The following is a 23,383-nucleotide window of genomic DNA, read 5'->3' as shown; positions in this document are numbered from 1 at the left end:
CAATAGATACTCCCCCCTCAGTCTCCCTAGTAGCTGGGACTACAGGCACTGCACCACCACACCCAGCTAATTTTTCTATTTTTTGTAGAGATGGGGTTTCACAGTGTTGCCCATGCTGGTCTCGACATCCTGGGATCAAGTGATCCTCCTGCCTCAGCCTTAGAAAGTATGAGGACTACAAGTGCACGCTACCATGCCCAGCTAATTCTTTAGTTTTCACAGAGACAGGGTCCTACTATAATACCCAGGCTGGTCTCAAACTCCGGGGTTCAAGGGATCCTCCTGTCTCAGCCTCCCAAAGTACTGGGATTACATGCGTGAGCCACGACACCTGGCCAGGGATGCCAGGATTTAAACTGAATGTGCCTATATTCTAGTTAGTGCTCCTGCCTCATAAACCTAAAGCTCAGTCTGTGAACACCAAACTCGCTCTGAGATATGGGGAAGCTCAGTCTCCTCAGCTGATTGGCCTGGCAGAGACAGAGTTCACAAGGTCTAGAGATCATAAGAATACAAGCTGACTGGTGACCATGCCACTTCCCATACGGATGTGACATGGCCAGGCCTGTCCCAGGCATATTGTGGGGAGAAGGGAAGGTTCAAATTCACCCAGGCCCATTCACCTGTCTTGAGTTTCCCACTAGGGGAAGAGGAGATGCAGGATCAATGGAGAGACTAACTCTGGGTCTCGTCTTACTCGTGAATAGGATCACAGGTGGTCATCTTTGATGTCCCCTGCCCTCCACTTCCTGGTTCCATGCAGATGGGTGGGTAAGCTGCAGGTCCAGCCACCTTGCTCTTCACTTCCCTCATTTCTGTTCTTTGCTGGTAGGGAAGTAGGCAGACCTAGGGCCACCTCAGCAGTCCCGGTCAGCCTTCTCTTGCTATTTTGCCTGTTCTGAGACCAGAGCAGAGTGTGTAGTTCAGCCAGTGCCTGCTCTCAGACCTGACCATCTTGCTGCCTTAACTGTCTACCACACAGTAGGTCAACAGGGTAATAGGCCAAGATGATTTGGGCTTATGGGAAGGTACAGATTTCTTAGGTCTTGAGCTGCAAATGGCTCTACCTAAGTACTATGCTGATGAACTGTATTGCTACCACAAAGCTAGCCACTATCAAGTGACATTTTGCTCTCATCTGGGTATCTCATCTGGTTCTTTTCATTATGCCTACCCAGCATCTACCCACAGGACATGGAAGGGAATATGCCCTCGATGAAGTTTTGCTGACTGAACAAGCGGATTCCCACTCCAGTTTAAACCAGCCTTGAAGAAAATTCCATTCGGACTTTCTATCCAGTATGGTAGCCACTAGCCACATGCAGTTAGTCCAAATTGAGATGTATTGTCAGTGTAAAATCCAGACTGATTTTCAAAGACTTAGTATAAAAAAAAGAATGTAAAATACCTTGCTAATAACTTTTTACATTAAGGTAAAATGCTAATATTTTGAATATATTGCATTAAATAAAACATAAAAAACCTCCTGTTTCGTTTTACCCTTTTTAATGAGGGTACTAGAAAACTTAAGAGTTACATATATGACTCACATATTTCTATTGAATAGCCCTGGTATAGATCAATATACAATCCATTAGCTATACTGAAACTCTAAAAAGAAATTCATAAGATCCCAGCAGTGTTTTAGAGTAGCACCAAACAAGCAGCACGGGTGACTTCTAGCAAATTCCTTAACCTAGCTGGGTCTAGGTTTCCATGTGTATAAGAGATGACTGATACAAGTATTTGTCCCACTGGGATTTGTATGAAATGCCTGAGCGAAGGTTCTGGAAAATGTAATGTGCAACAGCTGTCTACTGTCTGATGGGCTCCCTTGGAGAAAACTTCACACCACAGCTCATTCACTCCTTTCCCCTTAAACACCTTCCTTAATCCAACATCCCCATGATACCGGAGAGTGCCAGTCTGGGTAAAAGCAGGACTATCTGGACAGCCAGAGATATGCTGTCCAGCAGGATTCCTGAGGAAGAGGGACTTGGTCAAGCAGGAGGAACCAGTGACTTTTTCCATACACTGATCAGAACCATCTCCATCTGTGAAATGCTCCCTTTGTGACTTACATTGTACGGCATAGGACGCTAGAACCACTGCTGAGTTAAGAGGGCAGGTTAACCTGTCAGAAGAAAAACGTATTAGCGAAGTCACAAGAACCAATAACAGTCTGAAACATTCATAGATCATGGGTAGTAAGCAGCATATGTCTTTCTTTGCTTTGATCAACCATTACAGAAGAACATGAATTGTAACAAATGCAACTTTATGAGACAAATCAATCTCGGACAGTAAAGGTAAATGTAACACACTAAAAAATTTTTAAAATAAAACCTTTGCATGTTTAAAATAATAGCCATCGCAAATACCATGAAGCTAAAGGTCTAATGATGGCCAGCGCTTTGGCTGGTCAAGAAGGGTCAGGCTCATATCTCTAAGAGGAAAAAAAAAGTGAAAAAATTATACTCTGAGATCAATGGGCAGCCTTCAAATCTTTCTAGTAAAGACCGGAGACTCATCATAGGGCTCTCTAACTAAATTCCTGAGTTCTAATGACTCTTTGGTTCTTGATTACCCTCTTTCTAAAATAGTAACATCCTCTTAGGAGGGACAAGTAGAAAAGTATTTTGAATTTTAAAACCTGCAATTCCTTAATTAAATTAACTAATTATGATGACTTTGGATTCCTTTACCTATTTACCCTCCTGAAGATCTACAGAGTTCAGTGATCTGGCTGTCTCTCAGTCTTCGTGCCATTCACTAGTAATCATGGACTTGGGTTGGCCTTGTTCTCCTTTCCTCTTAAACTCACTGCTTTTCCAGGTGCCCTGTTTCTGCCATGACTCCACCTCTGTCTTAGGCATATTTTGAATCCTCTGATTGCTCCCTTTTCTTTTCTGCATTCAACTGCAGACTCCACAGCCTGCCCAGGAGCTCACCAGCAGACCTGGAGCAGGGGTCACTGCTGGGCAGAACAGGTTAGGAGAGGGCAGAAAGGAGGGCTTGCAGGGTGGGGAGATCTCCGTTAAACAGAGGAATCTTGAACAGCAACACTGGGAGCCCGCAGGACTTTAAAAACATTCTTCCCAGCAACCCAGTGGGAAGTGGAGAACACAGTTTCTATGGCAGCCCGTGAAGTACCCAAGATGGGAATCACTCCACCTTTCTGATAATGTGGCCCTCCAGGGGTTCCACTTCCTGTCCACTGTGCTATGTGCTGGTTCTGCAGCTGCATACGAAGACGACTTTCCCTATCTGAGGGGCCCCCATCGTTCCTCAAGTGACGCTGTGTTCCTGCTGGGACTTGCAAATAATCTCCCCAAGGTTACAGATGCGGTCCAGGGATCTCACCATCTGTTTGTTCATCTGGAGATCTAGAGAGCCCGTGGGAAAGACAGGCAGAAACAGGATGAGTATCGGCTCTTTGCTCTCCTAACAAGATGGGGTTCGATTAAATCTAAGCCAGTGTCCTTGCTGGAGAAAGAGCAGGTAAATAGGATTTGGGGAACAACTTAGAAAAGAGGCAGAGGAGGTTCCCTCTAGACGGAAGAAGCAATCCTATGAAGAAGTCAGAAAGAAAAACATTTCCAAAGAATGGTGTTCCAAATTCATACTAGGGAACACCAGAAGCCTCTGTTCTGCTCTCAACTCGGCTGCGTGTTCCTAAACACATCCCTTTCCTTCACTCTGGGCTTCGGGGTCTCCACCTGCTGAGTGAAGGGCTTGGACGAGATCAACCATCTTGGAAAGAAGGAGATGACACCTTGAGTGCCAGCTACCATGGACAGCTCAAACAAGTCGGGACAACTTGACACTTAGGAAAAGTGCTCAGTATGTTCCACTGGGCCTGTCAAGAGACCCACAGTTACAAATAGCCGGATCCACATCGGACAAGTGTTCGGTAGCAGAGACCCTCTCCTCAGAGAGGTGGTAAGGACCTGACAAGGGCCAGAGATCTAAGCCAGGATGTGAGGCTCAACAGATTTGCCCTGACTCACATGGAGATAACAAGGGGCATTTTGTTTGGAGAAGAAAAACTGAAGACAACCCATTTCCAGTATTTGGAGAGTTAGACTAAAAGCTCCTGAGGGGGCAAAGCCCTGGCCTTATTTGGCCAGCACAGTTCAGTGCCTGTCTCATAAAAGGGGACTGCAAACTTTCTGTGGAAAAGACTGTGTGTGCAGAAGAGAAGGATAGAATGGGTTTCCACAGCTGCTAAGGACAGCCTGGACCCAGGAGAGGGGTTGGTAATTTCAACCTTGAGTTACCCTAAAATGTAAAAATGCTGCCTCATGAAAGGGTGAGCTCCCACTCACTGCGGGTGATCAAGCAGAAGGCCGAAGACCTGCAGATTGTGCTGGGGAAGTGAATCATTCCTACCTTGAACGGGAGGATGAGCTAAGTGATGAGAATTCTATAATTCTATGAGTGCTCAACAGTCAACAGGCTCTGGAAATCCTTTCCTCAAGGTGTCTCTTGTTTCTATTTTTTTTTTTTTTTTTTTTTTTTTTTTGAGACGGAGTCTCGCTCTGTCACCCAAGCTGGAGTGCACTGGCCAGATCTCAGCTCACTTTAAGCTCCGCCTACCGGCTTCACGCCATTCCCCTGCCTCAGCCTCCCGAGTAGCTGGGACTACAGGCGCCCACCACCTCGCCCGGCTAGTTTTTTGTATTTTTAGTAGAGACGGGGTTTCACCGTGTTAGCCAGGATGGTCTCGATCTCCTGACCTTGTGATCCGCCCGCCTCGGCCTCCCAAAGTGCTGGGATTACAGGCTTGAGCCACCGCGCCCGGCTCAAGGTGTCTCTTGTTTCTATCTTTCCACTTCCTCTCCCCACAAACTTCACTGCCATGCCCCCAGGTCTCTGGCCTGGATGCTAAAACAGCTTCCTTGAAGGCTGTCCATTCCCTTCCATCCAGACTGAACCACCCCTGGCCTCTTCCAGTCTTCCCTTGTGCACGCTGATACTATCTTTGTGGATATGGCCACATCCTTCCTGCTTAAAAACCTTCAACAGTTCTCTTCTGCCTGCTAGATGTAAGATGCCCGCCTACATAGAACACGAACAGCCCTCTCTATTCTCCTGTAAGCTCTCAGCATGTGGTTTCCAAGTGGGACTGTCGGGGGTGGGGTGTCTTCTCACTGCCCAGGGAAATCCACCTCCTCACTTCTCTACCCAACCCAATTCTGGCTCATCCCAGCAATCTACAAAGACTTTTCTAGCTCACACCAGCAGGGGCTCCTGAAATCTTATGACAACTGTGGTCTCCACTGCCCATATTGGTTCTAATTGCTTCATGGGATATGGTGTCATTTCCCCAATGAGACTCCAACTCCCTCACAGTACAGCACACTGGTAGCCTCTGAAGACCCTCCTCCCCAGGGCTAAACTCACAGGGGTTGGGGGCGTGGTAAAGAGATTGGGAATAAGCTGTGCTCTTCCCACCGGTTTACCTGCTGCAGTTTCTTCCCTAAGTCAAGAAAAGGAGGTAGCTCAGGGACCACTGGCTTGGAATTTCCTCTCCCTTCTAGTCACTGAGATGGTCTTGGTAACACAAGAAGCACTGAATGATAGGCAGATGAGCAAAAAGCCTCCCAGAGAGAAAATGAGTCATCCGTGGGTACTAAGGGGCTCAGAAGTAGACCTAAATTAGGCCCGATCTGCCTTCCTGAATGAAACCCATTGTACATTCTGGATCTCCTCCTCCCTTTAAAATTTCTCAGGTCTTTACCAGAAAGATAGCTGCATCCTTTGTAACAAAACCGAAATAACATGAAACAAAGTTATCAATCCTTAGCCTCTCTCAGCCAAGTCTGAGGTATAATAAAAACAGATGTCCAAAGCCTAATGCTGTACAGGATGCTTTCCACATCCACTCTGTTTAGATTTGGTATTGTTACCAGAAATAAACACTCATTAGATTAAAACCAGGAATTTTGCTAGCCTAACAGGAAAAGAAAAATGTAAAATTCTCATTACCTTCCTTCACAAATATCCATCTTCAGTTGTAAGAAATACAAGTGCCTATGAAACAATTGTTTTCATTAATTCATACTCAAACTGAAATAAGCAAAAAAAAAAAAAAAAAAAAAAAGAAAGTTTGATGAGTCAAAGACAAGAGCTGTACATGTGAAAGATACATAAAAATATGGTTTTGGTCCAAGGTATCAGGTGCTACCTTACGCTCTGTAAAGCTGCCCTGTCATTACTGATGGCTCATGTTGATACCCTATGTCTTGATTGGTGGGGGCAATTTTCTGCCAGCACAGGCTGTCCTATGAAGAGCTGAGCAGGGATGAATGGGGTGGAAAGAGCCCACCAAAGATGGGCTGGTACTGTGGGTTCCGCTGTCAGTAAGCATCCCTGCCCTCGATGACCAGAAACCACAGGTGCTGTGCACAGGCAGCGCCCACACACCGGTAGGGCCACTGTTCTGAACACCGTGCCGGGATCCATCCACCCAAGCTCCATCTGCATGAAGTTGCTAAAAGGAGGGGAGTCTGGGAAGATACTTCCTTGGCTGGGGTACAGACCCCCAGCTGAGCATTCTCCTGTGTCCCAGGAACTGTGGGTGCATCAGCAAAAGCATAAACATCAGTCAACTAGAAGTTTCCAGGACCTCCAAGCTGAATTCTGCACTCATCCCTGGGCAACCAGCAAATGTAACTTCCAAACTCCAGACCTGTTTTGTGCGTAAGTCGTGGCAGGCCCCTTGGCCTGTGACTTTGCTCCTCTGCCTGGGGAGTGGGGAAAGGAGGCCGTCGGCAGCATTGCGCAGGTCAGGAAGCACCCTGGGGAGACTTCTACTTAGGGATGCGGCATACATGTGACACTTGGCCACTAGCTCCCATGCTTTTTTAAACCCTGATTCAAACGGGATAGACATTCCAGTGTCTGGCCAAGATGACAAAAGGGAAATCTCTTGAAATCTAATATAGACAGGGCAGAAGTGCACAGGGGCAGGAGAGAAATAATTTTGACAATTTAAACAAATCAGTTTCATTATTCCTTCAAATTTATAAAGGTCAGGGAACTGGCTTGAGATGGGAATGCTTCAAACAGTATTACAGCCTTCTCTGTGCACAGTTCTGGGCTGTGTACATGGTACTACTTTGTAACTTTCCCTCTTATCTCAGCCTCATAACTCTGTAAGGTAGGTACCACTATCTCCATTTTTACAGATGACAAAATCGAAGCTCAGATAGGATATGTGAGGTCAGTGTGTCTTATTTTAACCTGGATGATCATGTTATTTAAAAAACTCACTATGCTACAAATTTCTTATATGTTTAATGGCTAAAAAGCTTAGGATCCATGTTATAACTCTGATATTATTACTCTGATTATAATTAACTACCCACAATGTATTGACCACCTGGCCTTGAGAGACAGTATAACATACATTTGCTGATTCACACCTATTTGATATTGGAATCTCCATCTTTTCCACCTAGGAGAACATCATCAGTTCTTTCTCGTTTGTTTCTATGTCTATCCAAGCTGACATTCAACCAGAATTAAGTGTTCTCCTACAATGCTACTGAGAGAAAAAAGAGAGAGTTATAGATAAACTAATGGTGAATCTGGGCTTTCACTGACAAGCTCAGCTAATCAGTATGTCTTCCTAGGGATATAAATGAGAAGATAAACGTGGAGATCACCACTCACCAAATGCTGCCTCGTCATATATTGAGCAAAGTTTCTGAGTCAACCCCGTGGCATCATACACAAAGAAACCAGAATAGCGGAACCCGACCCAAGTTTGGGAGACTTCCTAGGAATCTTGAAGGGGCCTAGTTTTGAGATTGCCAGAATATAAAATTTTGCAAAGAATGATCTAAATTTATCAGAAATAGCAGCTGTGGAGGCTCACAATGAAGAAGATATTTATTTAACAATTAGAATACAGGATAGTTCTTTAGAAGAGATGCTTGAAGCCGGGCGACGAGGCGGGCGCCTGTAGTCCCAGCTACTCGGGAGGCTGAGGCAGGAGAATGGCATAAACCCGGGAGGCGGAGCTTGCAGTGAGCTGAGATCCGGCCACTGCACTCCAGCCTGGGTGGCAGAGCAAGACTCCATCTCAAAAAAAAAAAAAAAAAGAAGAGATGCTTGGGATGTCTAACTTCAGAAATGTGATGACTTCTCTTGTGGTACCCTACCTGTGACCTCAACTTCAGAAAAATGACCTCTCTGCCTAGATCCTTAACAAAGATCCAAAACAAAAAAAAAAAAAAAAAAAAAAAAAAAAAAAACGAACAGATACCACCTCTATACACCTTCTTTGACTCTTGAGAGCTAAAATTTCCTTCAGAGGGAATTTTCTTCAACAGGAACTACAAAGCTGGGGTAAGATACTATGTGCCAGGAATATAGGTAAAATCTTTTAAGTTTTTTTTTTTTTTTAAGCATATGAATTAATGGTAGAAGCCTGGTCGAAGATAAGACAATCTGGCAGCTGGGCGTGGTGGTGTATGCCTATAATCCTAGCTACTCAGGAGGCTGAGGGAGGATCCTTTGAGCCCAGGAGTTTGAGGCCAGTCTGGGCAACATAGTAAGACCCTGTTTCAAAAATATATATATATATATATCTGGCAGTCCTGGTGGCCCACCAGCTCTGTAAGAGTTATGGGGGTGGCTCCCACCATGGCTCCTGTTGCATTAAGAGAAATCTGGTGCCGAAATCCCAGGTCATAGTTACATTCTACTCCACAATGGGATACCACCCTTCTTAAGATGGAAGGTGGGGATGGGGGGTGCCAATTATGAACCAGTGAATTTTAGAAGAGACACACACACACTGTTTATTCCTCACTCTGCGCTAAAATCTGCCTCCCTGTAGCCTCCACCCACTGGCCACAATTCTATGACCCTGCACATCTAGTTCCCCTTCTCCCATAACTACTCTTTGGAGACCTGAAGGCAGCCTTCATTTGTGCCCAAGGCTTCTCTCCATCATGAATGCCCTACATTTCCACAGATGTCCCTCAAAAGACAGGAAGGCTCAGCAGGAAGATTTTGTCAGCTTCCAGAGAAGTGGGCTTCTGTTCCACAGGGTATGGAAGTGGATGGCCAATGGCCGGGATGGGCCCTGTAGACAAACTCCTGGGCTGCGCTGGCCATAGGAATCCTCTCCCTCAAGTTCGGCCACTGGAGGGCTCTAATGTGCCCAGTGGATGCCACAAACCTGGGGTTCTAGTGTTATGAGGAGGCGGGAGACAGGTGGCAATCACTAGTTTAGGCAGTGCCGTCCAGACTTGGGGTTGGAACCTCCCAGTTGGTCGTACAATCAATTTAATGGGTCACAGTTGGCATTTTTTTAAAAAAAGGAAATAAGGCCAGGCATGGTGGCTCACGCTTGTAATCCCAGCACTTTGGGAAGCCGAGGTGGGCAGATCACAAGGTCAAGAGATTGAGACCCTCCTGGCCATCACCGTGAAACACCATCTCTACTAAAAATACAAAAAATAGCTGGGCTTGGTGGCGCACGCCTGTAGTCCTAGCTACTGGGGAGGCTGAGGCAGGAGAATCGCTTGAACCTGGGAGGCAGAGGTTACAGTGAGCTGACGGCACACCACTGCACTCTAGCCTGGTGACAGAGAGAGACTCAGTCTCAAAAAAAAAAAAAAAAAGGAAATAAAACAGAATAGAAAACTTCAGAGTACTTGGTACTTACTATAGTTTTATAAAACGTTTGCTTCAGTAATTTATGTATGTATACTGTATTCTGAAACAAAATGTATTTTTACTATGGAGTTGTGATTTTTAAAAAACCCACCGGTTAGAACCACACACACGTATGCATGTACATATATAATCACATACATTAAATATATATAAAAGATACATATACATGTAAACACACATGTATTATTCATGTTGTTTTTAACACATCCCTTCAATACAGCTTTTTTTTTTTTTTTTTTTTGCAACAGGGTCTCAGTCGATCACTTAGGCTGGAGTACATGGCTCGATCATGGCTCACTGCAGCCTTGAACTTCTGGGCTCAAGCGATCCTCCTAGTTAGCCTCCTGAGACACTGAGACATGCACCACCACACCTGACTACTTTTTCAAATTTTATTTTTTGTAGAGGCAGGGTCTTGCTATGTGGCCCAGGCTGGTTTCAAACTCCTGGCCTCAAGTGATCCTCCCGCCTTGGGTTCCTGAAGTGCTGGGAAGCTCACAGGTGTGAGCCACCATGCCTGACCCAGAGCGTGTTATTTAGCACTGGCCTGAGGAAACCTTGGTAGGGTCATTTCAAACACATTCTTATAGATTCCATCACCAGCTCTGTGTCCGTCAGCTTATGAAGTAACCTGCTGGGCTGAGTGTTTCTATCTCATCCCCAGTTTATCAGCATAAAGAGCTGGTATGGGGAAAACTCAGAGGACAGGACATGCTTCTGTGTGGTCACCTGATGTGTCATACCAGACACCTTGGACACTGGCTTAAAATGTAACATAATAAAAAATACAGTCAAATCCCCAATGTCTGCTATAGTAGAGGGAGGAGGTGCACAAAGAAGGCAAAATACAGTAACAGATTAATATTTGGTCTTTCAACGTATTATAAGTTAAAATGTGATGTAATTACTACTAAACAAAATAAAGAAGACAGCACTCTGTGCCTGAGTTAATGCTGCCTCCTTGATTATGTCTTTTGGCCACGATGAATGTAGAACAGGATTCAGTAAAGCATCTATTGCTTTTTTTTCTGGTGAAATAGCTTTCCTCCCTAAGAAAAATAAATGGATCAATAATAAAAGGGCTTAACATTGCCACAGGGGAGGGAAAGTTTGTTTGTGCAGTCTGTGTTAAAACAGCAACAATTTTCTTGTGCGACACTCTCCTCCTCCATTCCAAATACTCTGTCCCCCACACCCAGAAAAACTCACGTACCAGCCCAGGGTCGGGAGAGACTCCAAGCCCTGAGGGGTAAACAACTCCTATCACAGCCCTCTTTCCCTTATCTGGTTCACATATTTCCTGCACTTGCTGATTCACTGAGAAGACAAGCTGAATCCAGCCTGCTCTCCTTTCTACCTCTTGCAAACTGGGGATCTGATAGAAAATTCTTATAACAAAGCTGGCCTGGTGGCTCATGCCTATAATCCGAGCACTTTGGGAGGCTGAGGCAGGCAGATCACTTGAGGTCAGGAGTTTGAGACCAGCCTGGCCAACATGGTGAAACTCCATCTCCACTAAAAATTAAAAAAAAAAAAAAATTAGCCAGGCATGGTAGTACCTGCCTATAATCCTGGCTTCTTGGGAGGCTGAGGTGGAAGGATCGCTTGAACCTGGGAGGCAGAGGTTGCAGTGAGCCAAGATCGCACCACTGCACTCCAGCCAGGGCAACAGAGAGAGAGACTTCGTCTCAAAACAAAAAAAAAGAAAGAAAATTCTTGTAACAAGAGATGTCTTGTTATCTTCAAGAGCCTCGATTTTAGCTCTTCAGAGACATCACGCTGTTTGACCTGTGGATGACTATTTTACAAATTTGTCTTCTACATCCTGCCTACATTGGTAGAAAATGACTTTTCGTCCTTTGAGCACAGCGTGTTCAGCAGGCAGGAGAGGCCAGGGAGGTGGAAGGAGGTGAGAGAGGTAGGAGGTGGCAGATGGGAGTATGCTGGGAATGGCACCAAATCAGGAGATAAGAGAAGCAGGCCCAAGACTGAAAACTCATTAGCTGATTAAAATGTCAGTATGTGCACCCCAGATTTTTACTTGGATCATCATTGTTGGTGCAGTTACACCCAAATGAAGTTATCTGGCCATAGTAATAAAATGAAGAGTACATTTTTAGTGGTTACTCATTTTATACACTAAATAGAAAACTTTAAAAAAATGTTGTTACCTGGTTTGTTCTTGCTGCAGTGTGTTGGGATCAGGTATAAAAAATCTTACTCGAAAATGCAGGGTACAGGGGAAACCTCCTACAACATTTTTCAAAAACAAATTAAATTTTCCCTTTGACAAAGTCAATGTATGTAAGTTGCTTCTCTTCCATAAGTGACGCATTTTTTCACTCAACCATAGCTTTTTCCGTTATAAAAGGGCTAATTTCAAATATGGAGTACATAAGTTAGTTGATTGTTTCAGAAATCTCCACATCTTCAAAAAGCAAAATATTTATGCAACATCAGCACAGACTGAGTTATCATCTACTTCCTATCACACGTTTATCTTAGGGCTGTGTTTAAACACTGCACTCCGTTATCTGTATTTGGAATTTTAAAAATCCTTAAATCAGTATTATTATGCAAAATTTACAAAGAAATAATAGCCTGCACTTGTGTAGCCATTTATACGTTTCAAGCATTTTCATGTACATTTCCTGCATTTTGACACCACCATGACTATGAGTGGGCTAGGTTGCTACTGGTAGCCCCATTTTACAGATAAGCCAAAGACTTAAGAGAGGTGACTTGCCTTAGGTCACACAGCTGGTGACAAAACCAGAATTAGAGTACTGAGATCTTTGATTCTGCTTTACCACATTTCAAACTCATTTTTAAACTACAAAATATCTCATGCTTTTAATGCAAAGTATATTAAGTTAGTATACTAGTAAATCAGACAATGAACATATTCAAATACAGCTTTATACATCAACATCCAGATTCAATTCACTTGTGTGGATAAAATTAGTCCATTTCTTCTCATAGATACAGCAACAGGAGATCAGATCGTGCTGCTAAGATCCCGAGATCTTCTTCATGTCAATTTCACCATCATCGCTCAGTAAATATCCGCCAGCCCTATCTAGGCACTGAGCACTTTCTTGTTCTCTGCGACTCAAGTCCTTCTCACTAACCTGCTAGATCTCCTCCTCTACCTTAGTTCATCCTGAACTCTACCCTCCCTGATCTTTAGTGCTTTCTTTCTGCATCTGTAGCATGTGTTCAAAGAATTCCTCATGGGGGTGTGCCCAAGTACACCTGTCCACATGTCTTAAGTACCAGTGGATGGCGCTATAACAATATGCACATCAGGGGAGAACAATGTCCTCCTGCTGCCTTGGGATGCTTGTTCACCTCCCTTTCCCCTCTTCTAAAACTTGTCATCTCTGCGCTGCAGGCCTAGTCTCTTTGCCTTTCTGGCTGTCCTCTATCGTGTGCTTACTACTATCATAGAATGTCAAACCCTCTGGGCTGTCTGCACACTTGGCTGTGGACCTTGAGGGGAGAGTCCATATTTGATCTGGACTGGATTCCCAGGGCTTAGCCCCGCACCTTGCCACAGTCTGAGCTCAGGATATGTTCACTGAAAGCATGAATGAGAGAATGAATGACAGTACCTATTCATGCCTTGTGCGGACTCATTCCTGGGGACTTGAATGGGGCAGGTATTTGTCTGTAAGTTGCCCTGAGGCTCCCTGTACTTCTGAATGAGGAGGACACAGTTCATGGGAGGGAAGAACTTTGAGAATCTGGCTCCCTGTGGGGGCAGCAGTGACATGGGAGTGAAGGCCACTGTGTCTACTCCTTACTTCCTGGGTGCTGAAGCAGGTGTGTGTGTGTGTGTTGGGGGGCATCCTGTGATGCATATCTGCGTGCACAAATCCACCTGCCCTTCTCCACTCCGCCATGCACTGGCCACTTTTTTTGAGTTGGGCACCTTGGGGATGCAGAGAGAAATACAACAAGGGTCCTAACCTCAAGGAACTTGCCAGTTCTGAGACAGAAGTAAAGGCAATTAACAGAGATGAGGACAAGAGCGTTCAGAGCCCCAACATGGGAGATGGTAAATCTAGTAGAATGTCGAGGGAGCCACCCACAGTTTCTAGGAGAGGAAATGAGATCTGAGCAGCCTTGAAGAAAGGCAGGATTTCGCGAGGGAAGTGGGAGGGAAAAGCATTCCCAGCAGATGGAACAGACTGAGGGGAGGCACTGGGAGCCTTGCAGATCAGCCAGGTTTGTCGGGGGCATGAATGGCATAAAGAGGAACAATGCTGGCAATGCTGGAACATCAGGCTCAGAGCAGATTAGGGCAGAGAGTGGGCTATGGTGTGGCCTGACTGGCCACCCAACTAGGAGTGAACTGCAGCATTGGGATCCACTCCTAAGAGATAAGTGGTAGTTTGGAAGACTTTTATATTGGTGACATTACCTACCCATGCCTCGGTTTTCCTTGAATGCAACTATGCTGTTGGAAAATATGAGGTGTTTGTGTTTGTCTACCTCTCTGTCTCTCTCTTCCACCCTGACTCTCACAGCGGACTAAGAAAGGTCATCCTCCTTCCTTCTCCTTCCTTGTATACAGAAATGTGGGTTCCCTTGCTCTGAGTTGCCTACTCTCACCTTTCCCCTTCTTTCCCATAGCTGGGGCAGATCCTAGAAGGCTGATCTGGAAGCATCTCTGCTGACTCACAAGTCAGACAGGGAGAAGTCAGCTCACTCATGACTCCTGGACGCCCAGAACTCCAGATACCAGATGTCACAGGAACTGATGATTGGAGGGGAGAAACAGACTGTGATACACTAACACCTAATGTTCAACTGAAATGAAAAGATCACACCAACCTTTTAACTGCTTCCTGATGGGTTTGCTTGCTTCCAGCCATCTCTGTTGGACAAGAAAACATAAAATATAAAAGCAAACCATGCAGGAGTTCAGCACATTTTTTAAAAATGGCACTTACAGGAGAGTCCACGGAGTCGTCATCATGCTGTAAACCAAAATATTCCTTTTCAGTCACACCCAGGTGGTTGTACGCCATATCCAGAAGAACCTGGCCAGTGTCTTGTTTCTAGAACAGAAGAAATTATCAAGTGGGAAAAGTCTTAAATTAATTGGTGGTAAAAACATCTTTACTGTAGGCAAAAAAGAGTTAAAATATTCAGAAATGCTATGCACACACACTTCCCACCACAAGAAAAGCTTTAATAAATTTTAAGAAGCCACACAGCACATATGGGAAGTAGGGCTAAGAAAAACGACATCAACACAATTTAAGACAATACGAGTTTAATTTAATTGTCTAAGATTTCTTCCTTCCCCCTTAGCTGCAATTCCCAAGTGATAATGTCTAAATCGGAAAACTCAGCTCTCATAATCACAGTTAACTCCCTGTGGCCTCCCATGGATTATCCACAATGAAATGCTAACCCCAGGGCAGTTTCTCTTGGCTCCTCAGGACACACCTGTGGCTCCTACTCCTGGAGAAGCCACTGAAGTATATGTCCAGGAAAGGAAAGCTCTCACCTAACAGCCTAAAGGAAGACAGCTAAAAATACTCAAATGCCATTCAAAATGCCCTCAGAGTGATTTGGCCTGTGCCACCCTGTGGGTGGGATTATCTGCCTCTCTGCTTCCCCTTCCCGTTATCTAAAGTGAGAAGCCACACGTCTCCCCAGAGCAGGACTCCACTGCCTTCCCTGCTCCATGTTTACGGGGCAGGCATGATGTGGGAATGGGTACAGGGCTATAAGAAGCTCCCTTTTCCTGCCCCAGCCGTGGAGACAGTGGCTGTAACAGAGTGTCAAAGGCCGTCGAGGACTGTGAAACAGTCGAGGCATGGTGGACACCCAAGGGGACCACACGAATGGTCATCTCGATCGGGGTCCTAGAGGAAGCAACTGCCAATCTGGGTTCGGGAGGAGGACAGGGTCAAGCACCACCCCTGCCCTCCAGCTGCACGAGCTAAAAACAGGCCTTTGGATCAGATAGCCTGGCACAAAGGCCCAGGAATGGCAAACAGCATGGAGTGCTTGGAAAATGGCAAATTCTACTTTAACAGGCAGACTTTGCAGGAATCCTTTGAACCAAACCATTTAACTAAAGGACAATATGAGTCAGAAATAGACCATGTATAGAACAGGCAAAGGTAGCTCCTTTTTCTGAGTGCCTGAGAGCAAATAATGTACTTGAAAATAGGTCACAGTGACCAGCACTGGGAGAATTAAGTAACTATCAAGCCCCTCCTGCAGAGACTTCTTTGGAGCAGGTTCAGATTATTTGGTCTGAAATGTGGGAACATGAGACACGCCCATTTCCTGGACATGCCCCCTTTCCTGCCCAAGAGCGCTTATACCTCCTGCTCCTTCTGTCCAGGGCACCGTCTATCACAAGAGAATCACAACAGGTGGGGAAAGAAGGACCCAGTCCACACATTGCACATTACCAGATACTCCTTCCACATGTCAAAGAGCTAGCTGCTCCCCTTGTTGGAATTATTCATATATGATTTTATATTACATTTAATATATATTATTAACTACAATTTACTGAACATATACAAGGAGCCAGACATTATGCCAACGGGCTTTTTATATATGGTCTCTAATCTTTGCAGCAACTTTGCAAAGTGTACTAGTCATTACCATCTCCCTTGCCAACGAGCAGAGGCACTGAGAGGCTCCATGCCTTGCCCCATCAGCTGAGGGACAGTCTGACTGCCTGACTCAGGTCTGTTTGTTCCCACTACACCTCCTCCTCTGGAGTGCATAATTCACATATACAGGTATCTATTCTGCATAATTCACCTGGTTCTCAAGATAAATTGAAATACAATAAAAAACACATTTATAATAAGAAAAGGCCTCCTGGCCTGGCCCCCGCCCGCAAGAGGTCATCTTTGCTGCACTAGGTCACCACCAGGGCTCGCACCCTGGACTGAGATAAGAACGACTAATATTCAAGTCAGCTTCCCTGACACCTGCTCCTGGTCACAAGGTGGGCTGGGCTAAAGAGTCTGAATGAGACTGTGCAAGCAATTCCTACACACAGAAAGGTACAAAGTGAGGGATATTCCAAGTTGCAACCAGGGCCTCCAACTTCTCAAATTCCATGGGATTCAGCTTTGAACCAGGCTGCTGGAAGCTTGGGGTGGCAGCCACGTGATAAGAACAATGATGTTCATAACTAAGAACTTTTGGGTGCTCATTGTTTGCCAGGCTCTAAGACTTTTATTTTTATTTTTTTAGAGACAGGGTCTCGCTCCATTGCCCAGGCTGGAGTGCAGTGGTACAATCATAGCTCACTGTAACCTCAAACTCCTGGACTCAAGGGATCCTCCTGCTTTGGCCTCCCAAAGTGCTGAGATTACAGGCATTAATCACTGCACCCAGCCTGTTCTAAGGCTTGTTATGATGCTCACTCAGGGTAGGTGCTTGCCTTCTCCCCTTTTCACAGAGCTGATCACTCCTCCTTCTGCTGGGATTCTCAGACATTCGCTCTTGGCCTCCTCCCACCTCCCTCGCTGGTCCTTCTCAGTCTCCTTTAGTGCCTGCTCCTCACCTCTCCTAAGCTTAAGCACCATTTGCAGCTTCCATCGACTTGCTTCTCAGGGGATCTCCTCCAGTTTCACGCTTGAAATCCCATCTCTATCCTGGTGACATCCACATCTGTATCCCCAGCCAGGATCCTTCCCCTAACCTCCTGACTCTTCTATCCTGTACCATTCCTACACTGCTACATAGATGAATAACAGGCCTCTCCACTGCAACATGCCCACAGGAGAACTGATTACTTCTACCCTCAGACCTGCTCTTCCCACAGTCTTCCCCATCTCAATAAACTGCAACTCTTATTTTGCTGCATTGCTTAGGCCAAAAACCTGGGAGTCACCTTGAGGCCTCCTGTTCTTTTGCATTTCAAATCCCATCTATCAGCAAACCCTACTGGCTCCACCTTCAAAGTACTTCTGGGCTCGGTTTCCTCTTAGCCAGCTCCACACAGCCACTATGTCCAATGGTCATCATCTCTGCCCTGGACTGCCACACCAGTCTTTCAGCCTCTTCCCTCCTATCATCAACTGTGGACAGAGCCCCAGTGCTGTCCACCTCATGTAGGAAAAAAAGCCAGTGCCCTCAGAATGACCTACAAGGCTACATGCGATCCCCCACCCCTTACCCCTGCTCTCTCTCTGCCCTTATCTTCTGCTATCCCCCCGTCTTGCTCATTCCACTCCAGACTCTACTGTGTTCTGCAACCAAAGGAAGTGGGCTGCAGCCTCAGGGCCTTTGCACCACTGTTCCTTCTCCCTGGGATGTGCTCCCTCCAGATGACCACATGGTTCTTTCACCTCAACAGTGGGGACTTCCCTGGTTACGTCTATACAACGCTAACCTCACCCTGCCCTGGCACTCTCTCCCTCTTGTTCTACTTTATTTTTCTGCAAAGCACTTAATACAGCCTGACTCGGCGCACATTTTTTTATGGCCCATCTCCCCCACTGGGATGTTGGCTTCAAAAGGCAGGGATTTTGCTCTGTTTTGTGCACTGTTGCCATTTTTTGCACCAGAACAAAGCTTGGCCTATAGTAAGTGTTCAATAAACATGTGCTGAATGAATACATGAGTTACATTACTAACAAACACTCATGTTCTTGTCAGGAATAGGATATATGGTTAAAGAACAGCTCCAAGACAGACAAACACACATTTTAACGAAGAAGCCAGACACATACTAAACTATTAGTGTACAGCATCTGGAAGAGACATTTGTGACCTTCATGAATTTGTGTAATCACAAAATTCTACGAAAGATTATGTTAAAAGGAAATCAGATATAAGACAAGGTTCTGCAGAACCAAAGTAGTTGCTTTTTAAGGGAAATATTTACAACCTTGCCAACAGACTCCTCAATCAGTGGTTCTCCAACTGCATGGCACATCGAGACAACTCGGGGAGAAATTACAATGCAGATTCTCAGGCCCCACCCCACAGAGAGCAAGTTTCAAAATACCCAGGCAGGACAAGGGATTGACATCTTTAACACACGTCATAGGAGCTTCTGACACACTTTAAGAAATGTTCACCAAAGCTGAGCAATCCAAAGTGGGGACTATGAACTACTAAAGACTGCTTCCATTTTAATTAAGATAAAATAAAAAATTGAAGCCAGGCCCGCTAGCTCATGCTTTACAATCCCAGCACTTCAGGAGGCTGAAGTGCGGGGGTCGCCTGAGCTCAGGAACTGGAGACCAGTCTGGACAAGTTAGTGAGACCTACAAAAAACTAAAAAATTAGATGGGTATAGTGGCGTGTGTGTGTAGTCCCAGCTGCTTCGGAGGCTGAAATGGGAGGATCGCTTGAGCCCAGGAGGTTGACACTGCAGTGAGCCAGGATCACACCACTGCTCTCCAGCCTGGGTGACAGAGAAAGATCTTGTTTCAGGAAAAAAAAAAAAAATTAGTTCTTCAGGTATATTTCAAATGTTCAATTGCCACATGTGGCTGGGGGGCTTCTCTGTGGGTTAGTGCAGGCACAGAATATTTCCAGAATCGCAGAATATTCTTTTGAACAGTCCTCCTGACAGGATGTTTTCCTCCAAACTGGCTTCTGAAGAAACAGGTCACAGGTATATGTTGTAGCCCCCATAATTAGACTTTGGAGACGCCTAACTAGACAACTCCTTGCTGGAGTCTTCACTTGTTACAACAACATTTCCCACCTACAAAAAAAAATGATGCCCTGACACTGGGGAATAGCTGGAGGCCTGGGTGTTTGCAGAAGTGGGTGGAAGAGTAGGGCAGAAGGCTGGGAAACATCCATCTCTACTGCCCATTTCCACTCTCTGCCAGGCGAAGGGTCCAAACTTCCATGACCTTGGTCATCCACCTGAGTCTTCTGCACTGACAGGGAGACGTCTGCAGCCAAGGCACTGGGCCACCGCCCCATCCCTGCTGAAAAGGAGATACAGCACCCACTAAACTCCACACAAACTGCCTTCTCCTCCTGCTTGCATCAAGGTCCATGATCACCTGGGATTGGCTGTGGGCAAACTTATATGGGGTGTGCAGAAGACCCAGGGATCTGTTTTTGTTACTCTTTGCATTCTTGTGGCCTTTTATTGTTCCCTCAATTGTTCTCTCATCCTGTCTTCTCTTCTGATGCCTTTCCTTGCACACTGAACTTTACAGGTGGGGGCAGATCCTAGCAGCCAGTTCAGGGTTGGGACTAACTCCTTTAGGACTGGCCAGAGGATGGAAGAGATGGGCAAAGGTCACGGGCTGGGTGGTGACTGGAGTGGGAGGGCACCATAGGCAGCCACAGTCCCAGGATCTTCCTGTGGCTGGCCTGGGAGACTGGAGACCTCGTTTCTAGTGCTGGCTCTGCCACAGGCTTTAAGTGGGATGAGCCAGGACCTCCCCAAGCCCTGCCATCTGTGAGGCTGATTGTTTCACAGCCCACTCACTCACACATTTAACGAGCACCCGCTGTGTGCCCAGCCTTGTGCCAGGCACAGGGGAAACAACACCCTTTCTATTCTTTCCTGTTTTCAAGGAGCGCAGTTTCATGGGCAACATAAACCCTAATCACTATGTGAAAAAACGCAACCTGACATGGGCTCTAATGAAGCATATATAGGGCGCCATGATGCTTCCAGATGTTGGTGCTTCCGTGGAGTCCTCATCCACTTCCCAAACCAGTCTCCTTCAGAAAGTGGATGAGGACTTCCCAGAAGCACCAACGTACGAGCATCAAACAGTTCACGTCACACAGAAGCGAGGGGAAGACCCTCGGGGCAGAGGTGAAATGGGGGCAACATTTTTTTTTCTGAGACGGAGTCTTACTCTGTTGCCCAGGCTGGAGTGCAGTGGTGTGATCTCGGCTCACTGCAAGCTCCGCCTCGGGGGTTTACGCCATTCTCCTGCCTCAGCCTCCCGAGTAGCTGGGACTACAGGCGTCTGCCACCACGCCCGGCTAATTTTTTAATATTTTTAGTAGAGACAGGGTTTTACCATGTTAGCCAGGATGGTATCGATTTCCTGACCTCGTGATCCGCCCGCCTCGGCCTCCCAAAATGCTGGGATTACAGGTGTGAGCCACCGTGCCCGGCTGGGGGGCAACATTTTTAAGTATTTCCAGTGCAATCTCAACATACAAGATCTGAGATCTCAAGCTTTCATTTTAAAATATTTTTTTCTTCATTTTGTAAGCCAAGAGATGAAAACTATTTGTTAGGAGCATTAATTCAGGAAAAGTAAAAAAAAGTAGAGAACTTACAGTAACTTTAAAGGTCTGTACCACGCCATCTAAAAAGTAGATGCTGCAGATGACTTCTGATCGAGTTTTCTCTTTGGGTAATTCCGAGGTGCGTATATTATTAATTCTTCCACCCAACGCACGTAACCGGGAGGTCATAACTATCGCTGAATAATCTGTAACATAAGATACACCTGTTAGTGCTTTGATATGTGAATCGCCAGTTACTTGTGAGTGCAAATACCTGTCAGATCCCATCCTATCAATACCGTCTGAGGGACTCACAGATAATGAGAACTACATAGCAGATCATGTTTCCAATTGAGTTTTGACTTCTAAGGTGCTCTAAGCAAAATGTATTGCTAAATTATACGTTCATAGAATTATGTGGCTTATTTGCATGTCTTATTACCTCCCTGGTCTGAGTCTTCTAATTTATATTTCCCAGGCTTTTAAGTTTTTATTTATGTTTCACAATTTTATATATTTGTGTTCTACCTCTAAGGTTTTACAGAACTAAACACGGTATAAATATGATTTCAAACATGAAAAGACTTATTGATAAACTGATATGCAAACTAAGGATCTCTATTCATTGAAAGACACCATTTAGGGGCAGCAAAAAGGCAACCGATAGAGTGGGAGGAGATACTCGCAATATATATGTCTGCAAAGAATACATGACGTGCTCCCGCTGACCTAGTCAGAAGAAGTAACAGAAAACCCTGTAGAAAATAGGAAGAAAACAAAAACAGGTACTCAACCACATAGCTGTCAAAGAAATGCAAATTAAACCCACAAAGCAATAGTACCACACACCCACCGGAGAACCCCTACAATTCAAGACTGGCAAAACCACAGAGGGTGTGCAGCAACCAGAACTCTCACGTGCTGCTGGTGAAAGCATAACTCAGTGCAACCACTGTACGATGGAAAACTGCTGAATAGTATCTACTAAAGCTTAACATACGCATTTATTGTGATAGAACAATTTCAGTCATGGGCACGTTCCCAGCAGAAAAATGTATATTCACTCACTAAAAGACATGAAAGCATCTTGTGGGAGCTAAACTTTGAGAACATATGGACACAAAGAAGGGAGCAATAGCTACCAGGGCCTATGTGAGGGTGAAATGTGGGAGGAGGGTGAGGATTGCAAAACTACCTATTGGGTACTATGCTTATCATGCAGTTGACAAAATAATCTGTACACCAAATCCCCAAGACACTCAATTTACCTATATAACAAACCTGCACATGTACTCAGAATCTATAAGTTAAAGAAATTTTTTTTTGTAAGTCATGACAATTCAAAGATTTGGACCAAAATATGCATCTAATAAAATAATAATTTATAACAACAACAAAAAAGAATCTTCATAATAGTCCTAAACTGGAAAAGACCCCATCTATCAAATGTAGAATGGATAAACTGTGGTACAGTCATACCATATACTACTATAAAGCAAAATAAATAAACGAACTACCATTACATGCAAAATGTGAATCAATTGCTTTAACGTTGGGCAAAAGACATGAGACACAACAGATTATCTGCTGCATGATTCCATTTATATAAAGTTTATAACAAGGCAAAACTAATCAATGCTGATAGAAGAAAGGATAACGGTTACCTTTGTGTGTAGTGAGGGGAAGGCAGAGATGGGTTTTCTGGGATGCTTTTAATATTCTATTTTGTGATATGGGTGCTAATGACACTGGTATACTCACTTTGTGAAAATTTACCAAGCTCTACATTTATGATTTGTGTACTTTTCCATACGTATGTTTTAATAACAAGTTTACTTTTTTGAAAAAGAGAGTATAATATTTATGAAGAGGGAATTAGAGGGCATTCAAAATCTGACCATGGTATCAGGAAACAGTAAGGAAACTCGTTTAACTGGTGATTTCAATGGTGGAGAGGTAGGTGAAAAGACCGGAAAGGTGTGCAACTGAGGACATGATTATATCACAGAGATCACGTAGGTGGGAGGATCTAGGCCTCTACAAAGAATACATGAAGAAGCTGAGCACAGTGGCTCATGCCTATAATCCCAGCACTTTGGGAGGCCGGAGAGGGTGGATCACCTGAGGTCAGGAGTTCGAGATCAGCCTGGCCAACATGATGAAACCCTGCCTGTACTAAAAATACAAAATTAGCCAGGCGTGGTGGCATGCACCTGTAATCCCAGCACTTTGGGAGGCCGAAGCAGACGGATCACCTGAGGTCAGGAGTTTGAGACCAGCCTGGCCAACATGGTGAAATCTCATCTCTACTAAACATACAAAATTAGCCAGGCATGGCGGCATGCACCAGTAATCCCAGCTACTCTGGAGGCTGAGGCAGGAGAATCACTTGAACCCAGGAGGCAGAGGCTGCAGTGGGCTGAGATCTCGCCATTGCACTCCCTGGGCAAAAAGAGCAAAACTCTGTCTC

At 45.2% G+C, this 23,383-nt stretch overlaps 1 protein-coding gene across 4 annotated transcripts in view; it reads right to left on the bottom strand.

Annotated features, from left to right (window-relative positions):
- Nucleotides 1-23,383, bottom strand: part of PTPN3 (protein tyrosine phosphatase non-receptor type 3) — a 121,609-nt gene that overhangs the window by 65,707 nt on the left and 32,519 nt on the right. For 2 of the 4 annotated variants that reach the window (XM_017863784.1, XM_017863785.1), the window contains exons 2-7: nucleotides 20,965-21,119; nucleotides 14,655-14,762; nucleotides 14,536-14,578; nucleotides 11,868-11,946; nucleotides 5,992-6,036; nucleotides 2,082-2,134 (exon numbers count right to left, since the gene is read on the bottom strand). In XM_017863784.1, the coding sequence (XP_017719273.1) occupies nucleotides 2,082-2,134; nucleotides 5,992-6,036; nucleotides 11,868-11,946; nucleotides 14,536-14,578; nucleotides 14,655-14,762; nucleotides 20,965-21,102 (466 nt within the window). In that variant the 5' untranslated portion in view covers nucleotides 21,103-21,119. Of the gene's footprint in view, nucleotides 1-2,081; nucleotides 2,135-5,991; nucleotides 6,073-11,867; nucleotides 11,947-14,535; nucleotides 14,579-14,654; nucleotides 14,763-20,964; nucleotides 21,120-23,383 lie in introns of those variants that run through there. The other 2 variants (XM_017863787.1, XM_017863786.1) reach the window with 2 other exon arrangements.

Source organism: Rhinopithecus bieti, unplaced genomic scaffold (genome assembly GCF_001698545.2).
Source record: "Rhinopithecus bieti isolate Rb0 unplaced genomic scaffold, ASM169854v2 scaffold_73599, whole genome shotgun sequence".
Taxonomy (NCBI): domain Eukaryota; kingdom Metazoa; phylum Chordata; class Mammalia; order Primates; family Cercopithecidae; genus Rhinopithecus; species Rhinopithecus bieti.
Note: the sequence above shows the minus strand (reverse complement) of the source record. Positions and strands in the feature narration are given on the sequence as shown.